This window comes from Nyctereutes procyonoides, unplaced genomic scaffold (assembly GCF_905146905.1).
Source record: "Nyctereutes procyonoides isolate TBG_1078 unplaced genomic scaffold, NYPRO_anot_genome, whole genome shotgun sequence".
In the NCBI taxonomy this organism is placed as follows: Eukaryota; Metazoa; Chordata; class Mammalia; order Carnivora; family Canidae; genus Nyctereutes; species Nyctereutes procyonoides.
In genome coordinates, this window is record NW_026575052.1 from 28,852,581 (window position 1) to 28,878,272 (window position 25,692).

The 25,692-nt window shown below is 45.1% G+C and overlaps 1 protein-coding gene across 10 annotated transcripts in view; it reads right to left on the reverse strand.

Annotated features, from left to right (window-relative positions):
* The window catches only part of ARHGEF28 (Rho guanine nucleotide exchange factor 28), a 311,495-nt gene that overhangs the window by 19,564 nt on the left and 266,239 nt on the right, over nucleotides 1-25,692 (reverse strand). For 6 of the 10 annotated variants that reach the window (XM_055332795.1, XM_055332796.1, XM_055332797.1 and 3 more), the window contains 7 exons: nucleotides 22,041-22,172; nucleotides 18,839-18,939; nucleotides 17,002-17,160; nucleotides 15,554-15,592; nucleotides 15,408-15,455; nucleotides 8,061-8,513; nucleotides 6,578-6,878 (listed from right to left, as the gene is read on the reverse strand). In XM_055332795.1, coding sequence (XP_055188770.1) covers nucleotides 6,578-6,878; nucleotides 8,061-8,513; nucleotides 15,408-15,455; nucleotides 15,554-15,592; nucleotides 17,002-17,160; nucleotides 18,839-18,939; nucleotides 22,041-22,172 — 1,233 coding nt within the window. The remainder of the gene's footprint in view (nucleotides 1-6,577; nucleotides 6,879-8,060; nucleotides 8,514-15,407; nucleotides 15,456-15,553; nucleotides 15,593-17,001; nucleotides 17,161-18,838; nucleotides 18,940-22,040; nucleotides 22,173-25,692) is intronic. The other 4 variants (XM_055332798.1, XM_055332799.1, XM_055332804.1 and 1 more) reach the window with 2 other exon arrangements.

Sequence of the window (25,692 nt, forward strand, 5' to 3'; positions counted from 1 at the left end):
GAAGGAAGCAGACATTCCCTGGATCCCAAGACATGCCAGACATTTTTTCCACCTTTGAACTCTGTTAACACTTCTTTCCAATTTGTACAGATGGGGAATTAAGGCTTAGGAATCATGCAGCCGTAGGAGCCAGAGTTAGTATTTGGATGAAGGTTCTCGAACATCAGGGCCAGCACTCCAGGGAGGCAGTGTAGGGACAGGTGACAGGCTAGCTGCTTTGGAATCACCTAAGGAGCATGTAGATACACAGATTTGCAGGCCCCAGCCATGTCCTGCCAAATGAGAATCTCTGAACACAGGAGTTCATACCCTTATTGCATTTTTCCAGAAGCCCTTAGGCATGGCCAGCTAGAGTACCCCATGGCACCTTAATTCCCTCTAGCCTCGGGGTTACAGGGTAGCCTTCCATGACACAATCACAAGAGTCTGGATCTGGCGTTGGGGGTGGGGGAGGATCTCTCCAAGTTCTAAGCCAGTGGCTTTAAAAATTCCATCCATTCGGGCAGCCCTGGTGACTCAGCAGTTTAGCGCTGACTTGGGCCCAGGGCGTGACTGGGGTCCGGGGATCAGGCTGTGCATCGGGTTCCCTGCATGGGGCCTGCTTCTCCCTCTGCCTGGGTCTCTGCCTCTCTCTGTGTGTCTCTCATGAATAAAAATAATAAAATCTTTTTTTAAAAAACTCCATCCATTCAACTCTATTTTTCTAAATTCATCTTTTTTCCAGGGACTCCACCAAAAGTAAAAGAGAAAAAGTTGCCTTATTTGAGAAACCCAGTGACAGTGACTGCCGTGTCACAGGACCTCTGTAAAGAACAAACAAGACCTCGAAATCAAATGTGTTTTTAAATGGCGAGAAGTACCATCTACTATTTCATGATTAATTCTACCAAATGTGAATTGGGATAAAATTTCCGAACCAGGAGGAATATAACTTTCTCAACTTAAGTGGATAACAAAACAAAGCAAATGCCCCCTACCACCAACTTGCCTGTTTTTATTTTTTTTTTATAAACTTTTACTGTAACACAGCCAATCTCATTCTTCACACTTTGTCTGTGGCTGCTTTTGAGGTATAATGGCAGAGCTGACCATATGCGACAAAGACCTGATGGCCCGGAAAGATGAAAACATTCACTCTGCAGTCCTTTAGGAAAAAGTCTGCCACCCACTGAGCCAGATGGTGGTGTTCCTCTTAGGTAGACATAAGTTAACAGTCCTTGGTGGAACACTTCACATTTTAAGCAAGCCTTGCAGAATGGAACCTCCCTTGCCGGACGGACATGGAGGTGAGAAAGGAGTCCCAGATTCTGATCTGTGGAAGGGAAGATGCTTCCCTCCCCAGTTTTGGATCGTTGTCCCATGAGTCAATGCGACTGCTAGGAATACCCCTTATCGTTCAGGTATGTTCGGTACATAAATGGTTATGAACTTCCCTTTCAAACCCAGCCTTAATCACTCCAAGAATAAAGCTACACTGTAGTAGAAAGGTCAAATGGGTAGTCCATAGACCACATATGTGTATGTACATTTATGCATATATTTACGTGAATATATATTTTGTTTTGTTTTGAGCTAAGGATGACTCAAGGCCAGCCCTAACCTCTGGAATCATTCATACCGAATGGACTCTCACTTCAGCAGCTTGTTGAGACCAAATTGGAACCCAGGGTGGGAACGAACAGGCAACCACATGGCTGGCTGGCTGCCTCTGAATCCACCCACCTGCTGGTTTTACTCTCTTGCTGTGTACTGGGCTCTATGTGCTAAGGCGGGATGGCCCCGGCCCAGTTGGCTCACACAGTCAACCTGCCCCCAGAGAACTATGCAATCAGGAAGTTGGCAGTCAGCACCGGGGGCTCACCAGGCCCTACAAGCAAATGGCATGTTTCCCTTTCCTGGTACAAAATCTGCAAAAGGCGAAAGTCAATCATCTACATTTGTCAGTGAGAAAGATTTAAAATTAAGCCTCTGAGCCCAATTCTTTCTAGTCTTGCCGTGACGTGGATTACCGAGAGCAAGTAGTACTATGATTTCCTTAAAAATGTTCCCAAAGTGATAGTCAAAATTCCATAGGAAAAAGAGTTGCCCAGTTACTTCCCAATAGATATATCTGGACAGCAAGTTGATGTCATAGTGAATGTTCTCAACCTTTCAGTATTTAGTTCATTTAAGCAACTCAAAATAAGGCATCTAATATCCCTCCCATTTGGAGAGAGCTCAAAATTATCAACGCTCCTCAATTAGGGCCTAGATTTGGAAGTAAGACCTAACGAATCTACAGACACAGTCTGTTCCACCCCACTCTCTGTGTGTTGACACACAGGATTGATAACATATCAATAAGCAGATACAGATTATTTATCACTATTCTAAAAGTTCAGCTCACTTCTGTAACCAAGCAAGAAAGACTTGCAATGTAGTTCAATTACAGTTCAACTTTGGCACATTAAAAAAATTTAAAGCTTTCATGATTTTATCCTGTGTTAAGGGCTAAACTTTGTCCCCTGCCAAATGCATATATTCGACTCCTAATCCCCATTACCTCAAAATGTGTTTGGAGATAGAGCCTTCAAAGAGGTGATGAAGTGAGGTCATTAGGGTGGACCCTAGCCCAATATGAATGGTGTCCTTACAAGAAGAGGATGTTAGGGGGACACCTGGGTGGCTCAGTGTGGAGCATCTGCCTTCAGCTCAGGGCGTGACCCCAGGGTCCTGGGATCAAGTCCCCCACCGGGCTCCCCACAGGGAGCCTGCTTCTCCCTCTGCCTGGGTCTCTGCCTCTGTCTCTCATGAATAAATAAATAAATCTTAAAAAAAAAAGAAGAGGGTGTTAGGACACGGACGGGAGAAGCCGATGCAAAGACAGGGAGAAGACCACCGTCTACAAACCAAGGGGAGAGGCCCCCAGCAAAACCAACCCTGCCAACACCTTTATCTCAAGACTTGCATTTTATAGAACTGCAAGGAAATAAATTTCTGTTGTTAAATCCTCCCAGTCTGTGGTCCTTTATTATGGCAGCCCCAGGAAACTAATACATCCCTGTTTTCAAATACACTTTGTCCTTGATGTTTATGGTATCCAAGGCCAGTTTCACTTTTGTGAGAAATTGCCTGAAGGTCCTTGGCAAAGCTTCCTTCTACACAGATTACACAAATAAGGTGCCCATTCCTGAATTATGGAATATTTTTTAAACATTAGAAATCACCATATAGTCTCTGCTTAAAAACTGTTACTTAAATACTAACTATACCGTGGCTTTTTATTTGGAAATTTTCTATTTTCTTTCCATATGTAAAAAACACGTCAATGAAATTTTAACACAGCTGTCTGTATTTAAAAAAAAAACCCACTGCCAAGATGAAATATTCTGAATACAATGCCTTGAATTTGGACAATATTTTGATGGGCACCAAATCCTAATATGTACTAAAGGGAAACACTCAACACTCTTTTGGAATCCAAACTTAATAAAATTATTCTCCTGCCAATAGCTACATGACTAACACATAAAATTTGGCTCTTGATTTAAATTTTATCATATGCATGGCAAAACCATAATGCTTTAACTACTTTGAAGAGGAACTTTTTAGGCAACCTTCAAATATTGAGGTACAGATAAAAAAAAAATGTAACTGAAAAGGGAGACTAAGAAGATTTCAGACTCATTTCCACACCATAAAGTGTCTTGTCTGGTGTTTAAAGGAAAGGTCATATACAGACTAGTGAACTGTACAAATAGTTCCAGAATTCTAAAGCTAAGAGGGCGAGAAAAAAAATCACAAAAACAAAGTATTTGTTTTGCTTTTAAGAAGAGTAATAAAGCTGAGCATTTCGTGGGTCCCGTTACTTTGCAATTGTCCTACAGGCACTATACTGTTTAAAGAAATTCAAATTTTCTGTAGTCTTGTGGTCTTAGAGTCCATACCCCTCAGAGAAATATAGATTAAGTTCTCAAAATCAACCCTCTCTTCCACCGGAAATAAAATCAAACACCAGTTGGGATTTAATGTGCAAACACCCAAGATCTGTGTTCATGAAGCAACTTCCAAAAGTGAAGAGTAGAGTTCTTTAAAGTGCTACCTTGGGATCCCTGGGTGGCTCAGCAGTTTAGCGCCTGCCTTCGGCCCAGGGCATGATCCTGGAGTCCCAGGATCGAGTCCCGCATCGGGCTCCCTGCGTGGAGCCTGCATCTCCCTCTGCCTGGGTCTCTGCCTCCCTCTCTCTCTCTCTCTCTCTCTGTCATGAATAAATAAATAAAATCTTAAAAAAAAGAGCTTCCCTATCTTGTTAAAAAAATATAAAAAATATAAAGTGCTACCTTAAAAAATATCTACAAATGACACGGGGTGATTCTTAGGTGACATAAGACAGAAAAGTTCTATTTCAGAGAACGTGCCTTACAGGGGAAAAAGTGGAGCGAAAGGGTATTCAGGCTGAAGGATGCTCAGAAGCCATGCAAGCCATGGCCACCAGAGTCCCAAGTCTTTAGAAATACCTTCCAAAGGGCAGCCCTCTGGGAGGGAGGCAGGGGCGGAGAGCAAGAGCAGGGCACTTGACAAGATGAGCACTGGGTGTTACTCTGTATGTTGGCAAATTGAATACGAATAAAAAATAAATTTATTATTAAAAAAATAAATAAAATAAAAGCTGTGAAGGCCCCAGAGCAGTTTGAGCGCCTGCATCCCCGACAACCCTCCGAAGGTGCGGGCCCACTTGCACTCCCCTTCCCTCTCACCTCCCCATCTCCTTCTAGCCTCTCCTCCAGAAACAGCTGCCACCTTTAGAGCAAACAAACACAAACAGGGTTTTCGGACTAGTTGCCAACCTCCTGCGCTCACCGGCGCACGTTGCGTCCTGATCTAATCCCTACTTACACACACCAGGATGTTCCTGGGAGGTTTAGGCCAAAGTCGATTTTCCTCGCCTCTGCCAATGTCCTCAGTGTCCTTGGCCTACACTGGACACACAATAACTGAAGCGTAAGTACATTTTCCCAGCATTTCCCTTGGCGGTCTCTAATTTCTTACATGTGGCGAGACTGGTTTTGGATAGAATCACTGTTTATTTCCTTAGTACGTTTTCTATCTCCTGCAAGAGTGCTGCCAAATGCTTAAAAGCTTTATACTTTGAAGCACAATAGAAGAAGATGGGAGATATACAAAAAGAGGGAGGTGGTTCTTTTAAACAAAAGCTGAATGTGTGGTTTAGCTCAAACTGAGTTTTTGAATTCTACCAAAGCCAGTATGCAAAACCACATGGACGAAAACATAAAAAAAACACACACACACACACACACTGTAAAGAGCAGCTTAATGAATCAACACAGCAAATCAACACGTACCTAGAAAAAGCATTCTACGGTGTGGTCTCCACAGTACTAAAGTTGCAAGATAATAAAAGGGTTGCGTTCTCTAAATTTTGCTGTTTTTTTTTAAAATCTTGATGAGCCATCCCATTTTATTATTTTTTTTAATTGAAGGATTATTTGAAATGATGCTTTGAAGAGTGATTTCATTCTCTCCTATGTGCTGACAAGAGGTAAGAACATTAACTGCAGGGACTAAGTAATGCAAAGAATCATCCACTACCAAGAATTCACATCTTTTAGATCAGTCATATATCAACTCTCAGGCAATGTCAGAATTACTGCTCCCTAATCCGGAGAAGCTGAGTACCCTTCAAAACTTTCTGTTGCTAAAAGATCATCCCAGTGACCAACGAAGACTATATATGAAGCATGGAAACAAATCTGCGTCAAGTTCCGAAGAGCTCTATACTACGGCTTGTTTTATGTTTCTGAAAGATTTTGCTGTCAGTGATTTATTTCACATCCATGTGGCCGGCCATTTGTTTATTCTATTGCATGCCATCTGTTTTTCGGTAGAGAGGTTTCAAGTTCTTCTCATTCCCTACTTCATATCCCACAGAAAACAATTTATAATAGACATAGATTTAAATCACTTAGATTCATGTGGCCTTGGTAACTTGAGCTGCCTTTCATTTATATTTGGCAAATGCTTTAATGGGATTAGCAAATTGGGTTATTATGAGGTACTTATGGCGATACAACACCTTTTTTTGTTTGTTTTTACCATGACAAATGATGTTAATGGCTTCACATTGGGGTGTGTAATAGCAGGAGAGCTTCACCAACATTAAAGGAAATTGCCCTGATAGACAATAAAGTCCTACTATAAATCCTGTCTCTATCCTTTATTTCTGAGAGCCAACAAGTATGCCCGTCAGAATGCAGTAGAGTCTACAAAAAGGAATAACCTTCCCTTAAAAGTGAAGCAATTTGATATTTATCATTTAACCCACAGATTAACCCACAGAAAACCCCATCTGGTTCTAATATCTTGGTGGCACCCCCAAACCCTCTAACCACGTTTTCTGACTTTCCTAGAAGACGGCCCCAGACTTCACCGAAGAACTTGATGCCACAAACTCCAGCTCACGAGAACCGATTTATTCCCATTCTAGGACTCGCTTTGATTTGCTCCGAAGAAGAGCCAACCATTCAGAGAAACAGCTTCTTGCTGAAACTACACAGATGATGTGTAAAGTGTTAATTACCATTTTTACAAGAATCCTTGCTGCTTTCGTGGAGAGGGGGTATCTGATGACAGGACCCAGCGGCTGTCCACTGTTCGTGGTTGACATCCAAGGGCTGAGAAATGTCCAACTGGAGGTCTACGGGACTTTCACTAGTCCTTACCAAGTCCAAATTAGCTATATTCTGGGGATAAGCGGCTTCCTGGTGGACACCTGATGGAGTTGATTTGTTGTAAGTGTTAAGTGACATTTGTACTAAAGCTTCATTAATGAAGAATGAATTTTCATGATACAAGCTCTCGGATCGATTAAGTTCCATCACCTGTATAAGAAAATACAGAAAAAAAATACAATAATTTCTCCAGCCACTTGTGCCAGTTTTATAAAGTATTTGTTTCTAATAGTTTCAGCAATCAAGATTTCTAATAAGAGTATCATACTCCTCCCCTTTTAATGAGCTAGCACCAAAACTTCAACTCGCTGTGTCTAGCTTATCTTTAAAAACAAAACAAAAGCCAAAAAAGAAAACCATCCCAAAACCTAGGAGTCGTGCTCTGTACCACTAAAGTGTTTCCACTTTGAAAGCAGCATTTTCATTTTTGCTACATAAAATGCTGAAAATATAGGCATGAGGTATTTGCAATAAATGAAATTTAGCCAACTCGAAAGGAAAATCTGATACAACGCAGATCTTCCTTATCATCTTATCAAGTTTTACAACTTTACGTGTTATCAGGAAAAAGCATCTATGTTCTCACAGTGCAGCAAAGTAAACTCCTGGGGTGCGTGGAACTGTCAAACGTGAAAAGAAGGGATACAAGTGGAACACAATCTTTAGAAAGGTTTTAATGTCCCACCCAGCCTCTAACTAGGACACTCATGTCAACTATGGTTAGTTAACAGAGTACAACAGAGTTGTACTTGCTAAATTCAGTACCTACAGATGCACATTAACAGCTCATTGACCTGGGACGCCAGGGCAGCTCGATGGTTGAGCATCTGCCTATGGCCCAGGTCGTGACCCCAGGGTCCTGGGGTCGAGTCCCACATCGGGCTCCCTGCATGGAGCCTGCTTCTCCCTCTGCCTGTGTCTCTGCCTCTCTCTGTGTGTCTCTAGTGGATAAATAAATAAAATATTAAAAAAAAAATAGCTCATTGACCTGCCAAAGGGTACGTGTATCCCAAACTGACGACTGGCACAAGTGAAGCTGTCGCCCCTCTGGTGCGAGAGAGGTGTGCTCACAGGGAGGCAGCTGGGCCTCGCTGGAGGTCACCCCCCGCGCCCCATCCCTTGGGGCAGAGCCTCCGAGTGCAGCCAGCCCCTGACCCAGCAGACCCAGCTTCTTAACGCCCCCTGCAACTAAGATGCACGTGCTGGTAACGGCCAGGTCCGGGTCGGGCCCCCCGCACGTGGTCCCCCGGGGGCGCCTGGCAGTGGCACGAAGGCACGTGCCGGGCAGCGTCCCCAGCTGTCCCCGGCTGTCCCCGAGGCGCCTGGCCGTACCTCGCCGCTGCCCGGAGGCAAGGCCGTGGGCAGGCTGCACTGGCGCCCGGGCCTCGGGCCACGCAGCAGGCTGTGCTGGGCGTGCATGCGGGCCCTTGCCCTCTCCACCAGGCGCTGGCCCTCCCGCAGCCGCTCCAGGTCCTGCCGGTGCTCCCGCAGCTGCCGGTCCAGCTCCCCGCGGGCCCTGAGCAGCAGCTCCTCGCGGCCGTGGCAGCCCCGCTCGCGCTCCCGCAGCCGGCAGGCCCTGGCCTCCTGCTCGCGCTGCTGCCGCTCCCAGGTGCGCTGGCCGTGCCGCCGCTCCTGCTGCAGCTGCCACTGGAGCCCGGGCAGGGCAGCCAGCTCCTCCCGCTGCCTCGCCAGCTCGCTGCGCTCTTCCTGGGACGCCGGCCGGCCGGCCTGCTGCAGCAGCAGCCTGTGCACCTGGATGTGGCTGTCCTGGATGGTCAGAGCAGCCTGCGGGGCGAGAGGGACACCACCGTGGCTGCGGGGCCACCCCTGGACGCCTCCCACCGAGGGACCGGATGGGTGCCGCGGGGTGGCTCCGTCCTCCTCCTCCTCCGGGATCTCCAGAGGCTGGCCTCGGCCCTCCGGCTGCGCTCAGCCCCTTTCCCTAGGACGCCTTCCCAGTGTGGCTCGGGAGTGAATATATAAAAGCAAAAAAGCACAAAAGCAACACTCATCCCCTCTTTTGGAAATGTGGGGTTTTTTCTTTTGCTAGTTGTTGCGTAATATCTAAGCAGGTCTTTTGAATAAGAATTCAGTACATAAATTCACAAGACTGCATTCCTCTCCCATGTCTCATTCTCTGAGGTCTCTCCACTCAATAATTCATGAGAACTTAAGATTCTACATAAGCTTGGTAGTATCCTTTCTTGGAGTCCCAAACCAGAAATTACTTAAGCTACATAACATACACAAAAACGTAAGAATAACAGTCAACCACTTGGAGACTTTTGGTAAATAATCTTTTTATAATATAATACCCAAGGATAGCCGTTAATTTCCTACTTAGGAGATATGTAAGTGGTAAAGCGATCTTGTTACTGCTGTTTCTTTGTATCATAGCAGGAAGGTCATACATAAAATCCTAAGCTGAAATTCATTTGTTTAATAGATTGCTAACAGGAGGCTGGAATGATTAAGGGAACATAGATACTCTAAAGCCCAGAGGACATTACCAACCAGATTAAAAAAACATTTGGAGTTACGGTATCTGCCTATGAAAAGTTTGGCAGCATCATAGGAAATAATTGCCAAGATTTGGAAGGATTCCACAAAACCAAAAAAAAAAAAAATCTCTGTGAATGCTCTTGGAAGCTTTTCATTTTGTAGGTTCCCATTTGAAGCACAAAGATGCACAAAAGGGACAAATTAAAAATGGCCACATACTGGGTACGTATGTGCGTTTGGACTCGTTATGAGAAATTATTACTCTCCTAGGGATAAATTCACATTTTTCTTTCCTAAGAATTTTTAAAACTATCCATGTAACAGATGCTGGGAAGATGGGGATTTCCCTAGTAGTTCTTTGTTAGATCAACAGTTCCCTGTATTTCTGAAGGTTAAAGAACTCAAGTAAATTTTAAATTGGTACTTGTCATGGAATAAGATACCAAAACGTATTTGTGGGAGCCTCTTGAAATAAAATTCCTGCCTTTAAATTTGAAAACTTACTTTCAGAAGTTTCAAAATCCACATGAATTAAGGTCTTTTAGCAGTTATGGAGAACAGTGACTATCATTGAGAATAGATACTAATTATCTTTAAATATGAAATAATTGGCACATAAATAATAAACCATTCAGGACTCTGACTTGGCTAGAGCAAACTGTAGACTAAACATTTATTAATTCTAATAAGTTTCAAGGGCGTTGGTACAGCAAAACAAACAAAAATCCAGCATTCTGTATACCAAAACTACCATGGGAAAAGACAACACTCATGAAAAGTTTACAAGAGGCCAATCAAGTGCCACCACGAAGCATTCTTCATGTCTACCTAACATGTGAGATGAGACTGCATAGACACAGACTCAAGATGGGATATTCATTTCCATACTTACTTACCCTTGGTACTTATATTTAGGAAAGAGAATGGCACTTGCTTTTCAAATTTAGGAAAACTCACAATTTGCTCTCTCAACTTTTGTCTTCTCCTTTCCACCTTCCCCATACACCTCATCTCTATCTCTGCTCTCCTCATACAGGGATCAAATTTCATTTTCATCGATTTGAAAATGCTTATGTAAAAACTGTAGTCGTGTATAAGAGATTCAGCTTCATTCATTCCTGATCAAAACTCTTCAGAGTGTAGGCATAGAGGGAACATTCCTCAGCATTTTAAAAGCCATCTATGAAAAGCCTACAGCAAATATCATTCATTCTCAATGGGGAAACACTGAGAGCCTTTCCCCTAAGATCAGGAACAAGACAGGGATGTCCACTCTCACCACTGCTATTCAACATAGTACTAGAAGTCCTAGCCTCAGCAATCAGGCAACAAAAAGAAATAAAAGGCATTCAAATTGGCAAAGAAGAAGTCAAGCTCTACCTCTTCACAGATGATATGATACTGTACATAGAAAACCCAAAAGGCTCCACCCCAAGATTGCTAGAACTCATATAATAATTCAGCAGTGTGGCAGGATACAAAATCAATGCCCAGAAGTCAGTGGCATTTCTATACACTAACAATGAGACTGAAGAAAGAGAAATTAAGGAGTCAATCCCATTTACAATTGCACCCAAAAGCATAAGATACCTAGGAATTAACCTAACCAAAGAGGTAAAGGATCTATACCCTAAAAACTACAGAACACTTCTGAAAGAAATGGAGAAGACACAAAGAGATGGAAAAATATTCCATCCTCATGGATTGGAGGAATTAATATTGTGAAAATGTCCATGCTACCCAGGGCAATGTACACATTCAGTGCAATCCCTATCAAAATACCATGGACTTTCTTCAGAGAGTTGGAACAAATCATCCTAAGATTTGTGTGGAATCAGAAAAGACCCCAAGTAGCCAGGGGAATATGGAAAAAGAAAACCAGATCCAGGGGCATCACAATGCCGGATTTCAGGTTGTACTACAAAGCTGTGGTCATCAAGACAGTGTGGTACTGGCACAAATACAGACACAGAGATCAATGGAACAGAATAGAGAATCCAGAATTGGGCCCTCAACTCTACGGTCAACTAATATTCGACAAAGGAGGAAAGACTATCCACTGGATAAAGGACAGTCTCTTCAATAAATGGTGCTGGGAAAATTGGACACCCAATGAAGAATGAAACTGGACCATTCTCTGACACCAGACACAAAGATACACTCAAAATGGATGAAAGATCTAAATGTGAGACAAGATTCCATCAAAATCCTAGAGGAGAACACAGGCAACACCCTTTTTGAACTCGGCCACAGCAACTTCTTGCAAGATACATCCATGAAGGCAAGAGAAACAAAAGCAAAAATGAACTATTGGGACTTCATCAGGATAAAAAGCTTCTGCACAGCAAAAGAAACAGTCAACAAAACTAAAAGACAACCTACAGATGGGAGATGATATTTGCAAATGACGTATCAGGTAAAGGGCTAGTTTCCAAGATCTATAAAGAACTTATTAAACTCAAACAGCAAAGAAACAAATAATCCAATCATGAAATGGGCAGAAGACATGAACAGAAATCTCACGGAGGAAGACATAGACATGGCCAACAAGCACATGAGAACATGCTCCACATCACTTGCCATCAGGGAAATACAGATCAAAACCACAATGAGATACCACCTCACACCAGTGAGAATGGGGAAAATTAACAAGGCAGGAAACAGCAAATGTTGGAGAGGATGTGGAGAAAGGGGAACCCTCCTGCACTGTTGGTGGGAATGTGAACTGGTGCAGCCACTCTGGAAAACTGTGTGGAGGTTCCTCAAAGAGTTAAAAATAGATCTGCCCTACGACCCAGCAATTGCGCTGCTGGGGATTTACCCTAAAGATACAGATGCAATGAAACGCCAGGACACCTGCACCCCGATGTTCACAGCAGCAATGTCCACAATAGCCAAACTGTGGAAGGAGCCTCGGTGTCCGTCGAAAGATGAATGGATAAAGAAGATGTGGTCTATGTATACAATGGAATATTCCTCAGCCATTAGAAACGACAAATACCCATCATTTGCTTCAATGTGGATAGAATTGCAGGGCAGGGCATTATGCTGAGTGAAATAAGTCAATCAGAGAAGGACAAACATTATATGGTCTCATTCATTTGGGGAATATAAAAAATAGTGAAAGGGAATAAAGGGGAAAGGAGAGAAAATGAGTGGGAAATATCAGAGAGGGTGACGGAACATGAGAGACTCTAGGAAATGAACAAGGGGTAGTGGAAAGGGAGGTGGGTGGGGGGTTGGGGTGACTGGGTGACGGACACTGAGGAGGACACTGGATGGGATGAGCACTGGGGGTTATGCTATATGTTGGCAAACTAAACTCCAATAAAAAATAATTTAAAAAACACGTTAAAAATAAGAGATTCAGCTTCAAAAGGGATGAATACTCCATGAAAAGACATCTTCTAGAGCCCATGTCCTCATACCAGCTCAAAAGTCATGGTTAAGAGAATCTACTGTAGAATTCGATACCTCCCTTCAATCTCATGTGTTGCAAAAATTAGGTCATTTAGGGGAGCTTTTCTGAACCCTGCGTCCACAAAGCATGGCATTCAACACTGAAGAGACACGACCTGTGAGTGTTTTCATCAGGCAACACAAGCTGGGATAATCAATGTTTTCATCTCCCAAAAGTTAATGAACTATGCTCAAACTATACAATACCCATTTCTCAGTTAAAATGTAAAAGAAAGAATGTTTGATCCTATGATAAATCAACTCTAAGAACATCTATCCCAGGCCAGCATGTTTAATGTCAGACATCAAAGGTATTCCTGTTAGATCTTGTACAAGACAAGGATGCTTGCTACTGCCACAATTACTTAATATGTTTCCAGAAGTAAGACGAAGTAAAAGCCAAGAAAATCAAATTGATGTAAGTATTGAAGACTAGCCATAATATCACTACTTTCAAATTTTAACTTTCTATCAGGAATAGTCCAAAGAATAGAACTGTTTAACCAAAACAGCTTCCTTTTACCTAAGAGATGACCAACAGCATGTTCTCCAACAAGAGGACTAATTACTGCAAAAGTGACAATTCTCTCCAATTTCATTCATAAATAGGAAATTTTAATTTATCAGTCCTAATAGGAAGGTAAGAACCCTGTCAGAGTGATTGAAATCTCTTAAGAATATAGAAATAAGCATAGAAAAAGATTAAGAGGAGATTATCACTGCCCTATATTCAAATATAATAAAAAACTTTATTTTTTAAGATACTTGTATGAGAGCAATAGGCAGATGATCAATAAAGCATAAAAAAAGAAGTCTTGATGCAAAGTATAAATAAGAAAATATCAAATGTAGCATGACTTTACAGTGTTTTCTGGTGAAAACTTAAAGTCAGACTTTATTTTTTTTTAATATCCAAGAAGTATAAGAGATGGAGTATGAATGGCTAATAAACCATTATGGGAGGGGGAGGAGTTTAGTTTCGACAGTAACCACAGAAATGAAAATTAAGGTAATTGGATACCTTGACCTATTTTCAAATTGAGGAAGAGAGAGGGATGTTGATGAGTTTGATTATTTGGGTAATATCTATTAAAAATCTAAAAAAAATAATAATTCTAGTGACTTATCCCAAGGAAACACTCAGCTATGTTCAAAGAGATTAGTGTACAGGAATATCTAACGGACTTAATACAGAGGTGTAGTTTTGAAGAACTCGGTAAGTTCCACAGACTCGAATAGTATACAGCCACCAAAAATCGTGCCAGAGTAATAGCTGAACATGTACAAAAGTACATTGTTAGAGTGTATATAAAAGGATTATAAAAAACTGGAGGGAGGAGCCCCTGGGCGGCTCAGGTGGTTCAGCATCCAGTCTTGATTTCGGCTCAAGTCATGATCTCAGGGTCGTGGGATCAAGCCTCACATTGCGCTCCACACTTGGTGTGGAGTCTGCTTGAGAATCTCTCTTTCCATCTCTTTTGCCCCTCCCCTCACTCAAGTTCTCTCTAAAATAAATAGGGCAGCCCGGGTGGCTCAGAGGTTTAATACCACCTTCAGCCCAGGGCGTGATCCTGGAGTCCCAGGATTGAGTCCCGAGTCGGGATCCCTGCAGGGAGCCTGCTTCTCCCTCTGCCTGTGTCTCTGCCCCACCCGCCCCTCTCATGAATAAATAAATAAAATATTTTTAAAAAAATAAAAAATAAGTGAAATCTTAAAAAAAAAAAAACAACTGGGACATATACCAACATAACAATAGTAATTCTCTCTGTAGAATCACCAGCTGTTATATTTACTTACATCCTCAAATTTTCCTACCAATTTATATTTAACACTAATACTGCTTTGATAGTATTAAAATGTTTTTAATCTATAAGTTGAGCAATTCACGTATTTGGCCTTTCTTGTGCATGAATTAAAGGATCATCCAACCCTGTAATCCTAAACGCAAGCGCAACTTTTATGCCTGTCTTTCCTTGAAAGAGAGTGAGCCATTCAATGGTAGGCATTGTAGCCCATCGGCCTTTCTGTGCTCAGCCCTCAGCATAGCGCCCAGCATGGAGAGCGTGCTCAATAAATGTTGGGCGGATGAACAAACAAAAAAATGAAGGAACACATGAATTACTTTACTGCCCTAAAGGCCCAAGTCCATATGAGAAAGTGAAAGTTCAGGTGTGAATTTAAGTTTTCACCAGAAAATGTGAAGTCATGCTATAGTCACCTAAGAGCTTCACTGTAAACTTCAAGCCAAATCATAGTCATTAATATTTTTTAAAGATATGAACTGTTTTATGGTTTCAGAGAAGAATGGTATAAAAAGTTGTCATGTTGCCTGGTGATTACAATACCAGGTGAAGTTCTAGGCAACTAGCGGGGTTACGCTTTGGGAACTGGCATTCTTTTAAGATCATTCGCTACTTCTCAAATGCTCTAATTTTTAATGTCTGGGAATCATCTAATAAAATTAATTGCATTACAAGAAACATTCACAAGGTCAAAGATTAGAGGAGCTAAAATATTAAAAAAAAGGCAGCCCTGATGGCCCAGCGGTTTAGTGCCACCTGCAGCCCAGGGCATGATCCTGGAGTCCCGGGATCGAGTCCTGCATCAGGCTCCCTGCATGGAGCCTGCTTCTCCCTCTGCCCATGTCTCTGCCTCTCTCTCTCTGTCTTGAATAAATAAATAAAATATTAAAAAAAAAGATTAGAGGAGCACAATTACCTGAAGGCTATAGAGGAGTCGGGTTAAATTCTGGATCGCTTGTATAATCTGGAAGATAAGGTTGTAAGAGTCAAATTCTTGAAAAAGCATTTGTTATTCAAAAATAAAGAGAGGATGATGATATATTTCAAGTGTATATAGCTCACCTCTGACTGTGAAGAAACCGTGAAACTTCTATATTCCACCTAAAATACGTAAAAAAAGAAGAAAATGAATAACGGTTCTACTTTCGAAAAACCGCACCTAGTGTTCCAAAACGTACGACCTCAGGTACATCAATTCACTGCCTCAAAACTCTTCTATAGACCCTCTTTCCCTCCAGAAAGCAAAGCCTACAGAATTAAACACCCACCCCCACCCCCGGAGAGCCTCCATCTGTGCAAACTCTGTATTTGAGAAGCAGGGTAACTTTTCACTCAAACATCCATTTAAAAAACAACACGGGATGACAGTGGGGAAGCTCTGCACTCTCTCAGCAAGTGACAATATTTACCTTGTGGAAACCACACTGTCAACTGTGCTCTCTGTGACCAGAGTGAAGTTGGCCCCCAGGCCAGGTTGGCTCCCTACATCCTGGAGGCCAGATTTGGAAGCCAGAGAACACCGTGCCTGACCTTCTAGCTCCCATCTCCGGGTCCAAGATTCACAAAGCCCAAAGAGCCAGTGGTCAGGAGAGGAAACCCAGACCCAGGGGTGGCCCAGGGGCCAGCACTTCGCTGGCCTGCCCTCCTGGATCCTACTCTGAGGCCACTGGACGCATCTGTGATTGCCTTTAGGAAAAGCTCTACCAGCAGAGGCCTTGAGCGACGCTGGAGACCATCTGCTCCGGGGGGAGGGGGTCTAGGTTTCATTCTTTGTCTCCCTGGTGCACACACTAGAGACACATGTGGACAGTGAGGATTTCCAGTTTCCAGAATTGAATCGAACACTTGTCTATTCATTTATTGCCTGTCTTCTTTCACTGGGATGGACGCCAATGAGTAGCAGGACTTCTTACGTGTGTTTAATGCCGTGTCTGCAAATTTAACAAGGACACCCAGCATCTGACGGACGCTCACACTCCGTCCTATAGACGAACGGTGTGGACCTGCTGCGTGCTCGCTGCCTGCCGCTGGGGAGGCCTTCGGGTTCCCTGCCTTCCTAGAGCCTGTAGTCCCCAGGATGCTGTGGCCTATATCTGAGCAGCTTTAAATCGAACCCATGAGAAACAGCTCTGGTCATGTTCTCCGGTAACTCTGGGCTTGTTCCATTAGTTTAGGCCAGTGATGCTTTGAGGAGATGGCCAGCTCCTTTCTTCCCTGCCCACCCTCCTCCCCATACCGCCCATAGAAGGTTTCCTTACTGAGCAGAACCTCCTACACAGGAAGGACAAAGGATGGAAAGTGACGTGAAGTCTAGAGTCTAGCCACGGCCCCCCTCCACCATACCGGGGACGGCCCCCCATCCTCTAGCGAGTTCTAGAGTTCTCTCTGCCCTGGTGGTTCTGTCCCTCATTACCTTTGTAATAAGAAAATCGTATGCTGTAGAATTTTTATGCTCTGTACAAATTAGAAACACAGAGAGGGGTTGGATTACGCCACACGTGGTTACTTACTCCCAAGAACCACGAAGCCTGATACAAGCCTGAGCTGTGTAGTGTCCTACTTTTCGTGGAGCTGGCCCTCCCCCTTGTGGTGCCCATGCAGGGCTGCAGCTGGTGATGGTGACTGACACCCCAGGGACTTTGCCGGCTGCAGCACAGATTTTTAAGACTCTTTCAGAAAAAAAAAAAAGAAAAAAAAATTAAGACCTTAGCTTAGTGGGGAAGCTAATGACAAAATACCCATCACATGCTTTTTTTTTTTTTTTAATGTTTGATTTCAGGTGATCCCTGCCCTGTCAGTTCATTTCCTCAAATGCCTTATTAAAACTCTTCCAGGTAGGCGGGAACCCACACCTCTCAGATTTCACTTACCTTTGACCCCATCATGGAAGAAAAAAGACCTTAGGGGTGGGAGCCGCCAGGATTTCCATTCAAGAAAAGACTATTACTAAGTAACCAGCCCTCCTTCCCCACCTCCCTTCCTCTAGGACAAAGGCAGCTGGAAGTTTCAGACCGAAAAATGAAGTCTGCACTGAAAGGGATGACCAAAGTAGGAATGTTTTAAAGAAGCAACAAGTCAGAAAGCTTACAGTCAGAGTAAGCAGAGTAAAATATTGCATTCCTATTTTTAGCTTGGCCTATGAAGTTTTTTTTTTTTTAAAAAAAAAAAACAAAGCAAAACTAAATCACAGCCACATTTGCTTTGGGTTTTTAAAAATCTTTGGACTGAGTGTTATTCTATATGTTGGCAAACTGAACACCAATAAAAAAAATAAATTTATATAAAAAAAAAGAAAGAAAATCACCCCCCCCCAGAAAAAAAAAATCTTTGGACCGGGTGTCTCAGTCATATGTAATATATGCATGAACATATACTATATAAGTCATCTCCTAAATAGACGGCATGTCATTTTTCCACGTTAGCACATACTGGTATCTGGTAATGTGCCTAATATGATTTTCGATAAAACTGAAACTCCTGAGACCCAGCCAAGCCTGGGGAGGCCAAGCAGCCACCTCCCAGGATCATATTCTCATTCCCAATTTCTGACATCCTGGCTTCATTGGAAGTGAACAGGAAGTTTCATGCATTTAGTGTTTAAGTGAGTGTCACTTGAAAACTATGTCCAAAAAAAAAAAAAAGGCGTTTTGGAACCTATTAGCCCCAAGCCAAAATCAGTCAGGTTGATTAAAAGTGTCACAAAAAAAAAAGGGGGGGGGGGCAGCCCGGGTGGCTCAGTGGTTTAGTGCCGCCTTCAGCCCAGGCCATGATCCTGGAGTCCCGGGATCAAGTCCCGCATCAAGCTCCCTGCATGGAGCCTGCTTCTCCCTCTGCCTGGGTCTCTGCCTCTCTATGAATAAATAAATAAAATCTTAAAAAAAAAAAAAAGCAGGTGACAATGTGAGTGGAGACAGGGAAATGAAGGTAAGAGAAGGTGGAGCAGCCACGGGGGCCCGGGACAACACCGCTGCTGCCACTTTAGCGCCGCTGGACGCTGGGACCACGTCCCCAAGTGGGGCCAAGGGCAGCGGGTGGAAGCCAGAGCCTTGCAGGGACGGGAGCAGAAGCGAGACCAGAAGTAAGAGTGCGCAGACACACACACATTCGGGTTTTAAAATCCTTTTAATGACTTTTAAACCGTTTCTTGGCGTACACCTACATGATCCAGGAAGAGCGAGAACATCTTGAGGGACTTGAAGGTTAGAAAGACCAAAGCAGAGCACAGACACGGAGAACAGCTGCGGAGAAGGCTCCCGACCCCTCGCGGCTCGGGACAGACCGGGGCCTGGGGTCACGTCACAACACAGAGCAACGGGTGCCATTTACTAGCAAATTGGTTCACAATACCTTCTCCCCTGCATCAGAGACCGCCAAGTCGGTTCCCACACCCTGGGGGCCAGGATCCACATCCCAACAGCCTCTTCCTCCTGTCCCTTCTGTGACTAGTGCTGCAAGCACGCCATCGAGACAGAAACAGAAAGGACATCATCAAACGTCAGCCAGTGCACGTATTTCGTACACGTACACAGCTGACACGTATTTCAAGATAAGAGACACAAAATCACGTGTACGACACAGCCTCACACGAGGGGCGGACGCGGTGCAGAGCATGGAGTCCCTGCCCTCGGGGAGCTTACACGCTAGTCGATACCAAGCTGGCGGGTGGCATCGCCCATCTTTTCATTTTTCTTTCTTGCGGACAGGGCCTCCCCATGATGTTGGTGATGCAGGGAGGGCAGACGCTGCATCCCGCGCTTGCTAGCTAGGGAAAAGCCAGTGGGGAGGAGGACACTGAAAACAGACACCGTGCGGCCCAAGCAAGGGCGGGCAGAGCCAGGTCTATGGAGACTCGGCGAAAGGCTCCCCGGTGGCCGGGCAGGGGCGGTCGACCATGCAGAGGAACACAGACCCAACGACGAGACCCGAGCACCCCTCTAAGCAGGGCCCAGATGGCTCATCTGGGAGGAGCTCTCAGTCCTGCAAAGAGGAGCCCGTCCCCACCTCCAAATAGCTTTATAAAGACGATGTCCGAGTGTTTTTCCCCCCTCACAATACTTGCTCATCCTCTAGATCCACAACGACTTTTGAAATCTGTATGTCTGACCTGTGAAATGCAGAGATATTTCTAGTCCAGAAATATTTTTTTTAAGTACCAGACATCAATTAATCTCTACTGCTTAAATCGTCAAATCTCTGCTGGTGCGATTTTACTTCTGTGCCCACGTGACCTCAGTTAAGTCTTTCGCTACGCTCGCCTTACGATGATTTAAACTAGATTCCCCAAAGCACTTTCACACCCAGACTGTTATTGGAACCACGTTCAAACAGGACCCTAGCAAGCACTCGCTCTGGGACACACGGTGCCATCTCTGATGGAGGGAAGACTTCTTCTCCCCATGGAAGTCCTCTAGGGCTTCCAAAGGCCACTTCTATCACAAAAAACTTTTCTGTTTAAATGGTTAACAGCTTCAGATTTTATCAGCTGAAAATCAGGTCCATTCTGCCCAAGCCGGTCAACGGTTCTCACTTACAGTGAAGAGACATTTTTATAGAAATGCATCTAGGGATCCCTGGGTGGCTCAGCGGTTTGGTGTCTGCCTTTAGCCCAGGGCGTGACCCTGGAGACCCAGGATCGAGTTCCACATCAGGTTCCCTGCATGGAGCCTGCTTCTCCCTTTGCCTGGGTCTTTGCCTCTCTCTCTCTCTCTCTGTCTTTCATGAATAAATAAATAAAATCTTAAAAAAATCTGATTAAAAAAAATGTCTCTGTCACTCGAAATGCGGTTCCGCTGCTGGGTATTATACTTACTTCTCAGAGAGATACCCACGGCATCACCACAGCATTAGCCATTGTTGCTCTTGCCCTCCTCCCCACTCCATGGCAATGGGGACCATCAAACGGGCAAAGGAGTTGATGGTGAGCCAAGGGATCAGATCCCTCTGTTCCTTATTCAGTTTCAGATCTCCAGGACTTTTGATGGACTAGATTATACTCATCCACCTGACCAGGTAACACCGAGGATTACGCAGGGGAGGCTTCATATTGCCATATTGGGCTTGACTTAGAAGGACCCAGTCCTGAAAGTTAAAGAACTGGCCCAGTCAGGTACAGACTCTCATTTAAGGAATATTAGTCTTTTGCCCCCACTAACCTTAATAAGAGAATCCAACCCTTGGGGGCATCAGGGTTAGCCCAGAAAGGAAGAGGCCTTCGGGGAACAGGACCATGTCAACCCGCCCCTGCCCGTCCGTGAATCCTGGGGTCAGGGCACTGCAAACAGCCTCTTGATGGTTTTGACCCGAGTCACAGGTGTCCCTGGGGTCTCTCCCGATCATGGGGGACATGGTATAGATGGGGAGAACCTTGCTGCCTGGTCTGGAGGGAGGGAAGGTGCAGCCGTGTGCTCTGAGCAGCTGCAGGGGCCTAGCGGAGCCTCCCCAGCTGTCCCCGGGGTGAGGCGGAGGGAGCGGATCCCCGGGGTGTATTTATAGAAGGAACTCCCTCTCTCGATGGCATAACACGTTTCTTCTTTTAAAAGGAAATCACCCAGGGCAGCACAACTCCCCTGAGGAGTCTGGGCTGCGTCAAAACGAAAAACATGTGTGCACTTTCTGAAAATACAAATGCGGGATTGGATAAAGCAGAATTTGAGAGGACAAAATAATTATTAGAGCTCATCTCAAAAAAGTACAGTCTTAAAACTGCACGGCCTCCTTGTGTCTCAGTTGACCCAGGGATGCTGTTTAAGCGATTCAGAGACCACTTAAGCCTCCAATCCCTGGCTAATAAAGATGTTTTGTCTTGTGTCTAATACAGGCTGGTGGAAGTTGAGGTTTTTATCACCCAAATACAATGAAAAATATGCTTTTATGCTCTTCTCTCAGAAACCTGTAGGAAATTAAGTATTCAGCTCATACTTCCAAGAAGTCACCTAATTCCCTACGTGACATTTTTCCGTATTTTAAAATATTCTGGACACGGTGCCTTTAGTGAATTAAAATGTATGATGACAAAGATCAAGAATTTTCTGGCACTTCTACCTTTAATCACACCACCCAACTGCGTGTCTGTGGGGATGTTTTAAGATTCTAGTTTTCTGGGTTATGTTGGCTCGGTGGATGCCTCTGAGATTAAGCCAAAGGACTTGCTCTTTAGTGAACTGCAGGGACCCATTTTAAAAAAATAAATAAATCCAAAGTTTAAAAATTCTTTCAAAACCATATTCCAAACTATTCCGTACGTTTTATATATAAAAAAAAAATGAGGCAGGGTCGGGGTTGGGATGGTAACGAAGCTTGCCTGGGTAAGAGAGCAGTGGACCCGCCAGCTGACTGTTCTTGGAATCTCCGTGCTTGAAACACCAGAGTCATGATCTAGGTAAGTCAGGCCAGAGCCTATCTGGTCTCAGGTTTTCTCTCATTTAAAAAAAAAAAATGCATCCAGTCTCCTGCAAATAGGGACAGAGCCGTTGCCTGAATTTCACACAACCACTGTGTGTTCCAAAGGGTTGTGTTCAGGCTCAGGGGCGAGGCCCGAACTTTCACTTACAGGCTGGAGACGATCCTGGCTCCTCGGGAGGACCCTGTGCATCTGCCACCGCAGGTTCTGCAGAACCCTCCTCAGGCGACGGGTGAGTATCACCTGCTTGTGAGGCCTTCACGGCAACCTGCAGGCTCTCGGCTAAGAAGGGAGAAGAAAGAAGACATGATTTAGAGACCAAATGCACAAAGTTTGATCTAGATCCAGGGTCGGCAAACCCTATGTGGCCTCTGTCTGCTGTTACGTGGCCTTGGAGCTTAAAATGGTTTTTACATTTTAAAGATTTAAGTGTACAGATGAGCTCCCACACACACACATGAAGGAGGATGTGTCCCGGAAACTGCATGCGGCCTGCAAAGCCTAAAATATTTACTATCTGGCTCTGCATAGAAAAAAGTTTGCCAACTTGCAATCTAGACCGATACTTCAAGCAGTATTTTATTTTATTTTTTTAAAGACTTCATTTATTCAGGAGAGACACAGAGAGAGGCAGGGACACAAGCAGAGGGAGAAGCAGGCTCCCTGCGGGGACGTGGGACTCGATCCCAGGACCCCAGGGTCACGCCCTGGGCTGAAGGCAGACGCTCAACCACTGAGCCACCTTAAGAGGTATCCCTTAAGCATCATTATATAACAGAAAATTAATAAAAAGATGCATATTATAACAGAAAATTAAAAAGATGCATTCTATTAAAAAAAATCTCAAATTTAATTTTCAGTACATCAGTCTGCCGAAAAGCTTTCTGTAATTCAATTAACTTAAATATGATTTTAGGTACACAGATTACTACTCAGTCATAGCTATCCTCCAAAAGAGATTTCCCCACCTGTGCCTTAAAAAATCCTGGTGAGGATCCCCAGTCCTCACCTACAGCTACTACGTCGCATCTCCAAGGGAAAAGACAGGGAACGTGCATTTTAAACAACAAAGGCTCCTCTTGGGACCTGGTAAGGCTGCTGACCGCCACACCAAGGAAGCGATGTTCCCGTTTACAATAAAGGCTTTCAACCTGCACAGCTACAACCAGGCCACCACCCACGGGGAGTCTACATGGGGGGTTCCCGCACCCGGCTGCACCTCTGCCCCACGTGCTCACCAGCTCTGTCCCACCCACTCATCCCCAGGCACCCGCCCCCTTCCTCCCGCCACCCCCCAGCTCCCGGTCACGCCACTCCCACAATTAAAAGCATACTGGAACTTTCTACGGATTTTGGAGTAAAAGTGTCTGTTTTGACCAGAGCCCGTGAAGATCCTGCCCCACAGTCGGGGCAGCGCACGCCCCTCCCGCCCGCGGGTCCCCAGGCAGCTCAGGTCGCCTCCCCTGCCTTCCCCACAGCAAGGCCACCGCAGCCCATCCTTATTTTCCCAGGACCTCGTGGAGTCCTCTTGTTCCCTGTGGACCGTCCGTGCTCCTCCCTGACGAGCGTTCATTCCCCTTTCTGCGCTGACCAGTGACATGCACCGGCACGCGCTGGTGTGTCAGGTGTACAGCGCAGTGACCTGCATCTGCAACCCCGCTGCCTCTGGCCACACTCCCTGCTGCGCCTTTCCCAGGGCCTGGGCCACCCCTGGGGCAGCCGTGCAGAGTCTTACCCCCCAGGCCAACGCGGAGCCCGGGGTGGGTGCCCGCGGAATGCTGAAGGCGTGAATGAACGAGTGATTCCGTCACTGGACCCCAACTCAGACAGTCTCTAGGCCCTTCTCAAGCCCTCGGTTTCCTGATCACATAAGGATGACGGATGTCACCATCTCCGGATGCCCCAGAGCAGCTGTCTCGAGGTTCCCGGCCAGAGCTCGGTGTGCCAGGGACCAGACCGGATACGTTTTAGGCTCCGTGGCCACACGGCCCCCGGCAACTCTTCCCCATCAGCACTGCAGCGAGAAAGTGGGGTTTGCTGCAGTGCAACCATATTCACAAAAACAGGTGGTGGGACCATTGCACCCACCATCTGGCACCCACCAAACTTTGTCTGCGCCACCCACCGCACTCTCAGGTGGTGGCTGTGTTCTCTCTCAGACCCATGGTTACTATCAACACTTCCAGACTGTTATTCCTTCCCCTGACCCCCTTGTTCCTTCCATTCTCTGCCATCGGATCACACCGCCCACCCTCCTTGTTGCCGTTCACCTACGGATCACTTGAACGACTTAGCACCTGGTGCAAGTTTCTCCCTTCCCCAAATGCTCCTCCCCTCAAAATTCCCAGGAATTGCATCCACGAGCATGATCCTTCTGACACCTTGGCCTCAGGTCTCCGAGACGTCCTCATTTCCCCAGTGATCTTATCCTCCGCCCGCCTCAGCCACGAGCTCCCAAGGTTATACCCTCAACGTTGTTATTACCCATACTCGAACTTTGCCCCCTTCTAGTCCATTCTCCGCACAGCAGTCAGAGGGCTCCTTCTGGCACACACATCACATACCCCAGTTTGGAGTAGACTCCAACCTCCTTCCTCGCCTCAGTCGGGTCCGTGTCATGTGAGGGGTAGTTGGCTCTGACCGTCGGCTGCTCTGCACCCCTCCCTTCACTCGACCCACATGGTCCTCCTTGTGAGGCCTCAGGCTTGCTGTGCACCTGCCTCGGGACCTTGGCCACTTCTCTGTGTCTGCAGCACCCTTTCCCCAGGTGCCTACATGGCTTTTCCGCTTCCCTGTGTCTGCTTGCATATTTCCATACCAGAGAGGCCTTCCCTGGTCGCCCCAACTCACATACAACCTCCCCACTCCATCCCCCTCCATACTCCCTATCCCATTTATCTTTTTTTTTTTTAAGATTTATTTATTTTACAGAGAGAAAGAGAGCGTGTGCACATGATCACATAGCTGGGTGGGGAAGGGTGGGAGGGAGAGAGAGAATCTCAAGCAGACTCCCCGCTGAGCACGGAGCCCAACGCGGGGCTCAATCCCAGGACCCTGAGACCATGACCTGAGCTGAAATCGAGAGTCAGATGCTTAACTTTACTAGGCCACCCTGGCGCCCCTATTTAAGTAGGGTTCAGACTTCATTAAAATCTTCATTGAAGCAACTGTCCTCTATAGTTTTCCAAATAAAGCCATCTTTATTATTTTTTTATTGAAGTATCGTGAACATAGTTCTATTAGTTTCAGGTGCACAATACAATAATTCAACGATTCTGTGTATTCATCAGCGCCCATCATGGTGACTGTACTCTTGATCCTCATCCCTATTTCACTCATCCCTCTACCACCTCCCCTCTGAAAACCACCAATTTGTTCTCTATATTAAAGTCTTTTTTGGGTTTTTCTCTTATCTGATGCGTTCATTTGTTTTGTTTCCTAAACTCCACACACGGGTGAAATCGAATGATAGTCGTCTTTCTCTGACTTCTTTCACTTAGCATTACAGCCTCTGGGTCCATCCATGTGGTTGCAAATGGCCAGATCTCACTCCTTTTTATGGCTGAGGTTCTATTGTATGTACATGCCACCTTCTCCACCCATTTACCTCTTGAGAGACACTTTGTTTTCTTCATAGTACTTGACACAACCCGACACGTCTATTTCCTTTTATTTTGCAATTTCTGGAACGTGGACCATAGCGCAGTTGGAACTTTGTCTTAGCAGCAAGACCACAGGGCATGGCATGTGGAATAAACATTTCCTGAACTTGTTAGACGAAATAGTTTTGGAAGCAACTTAC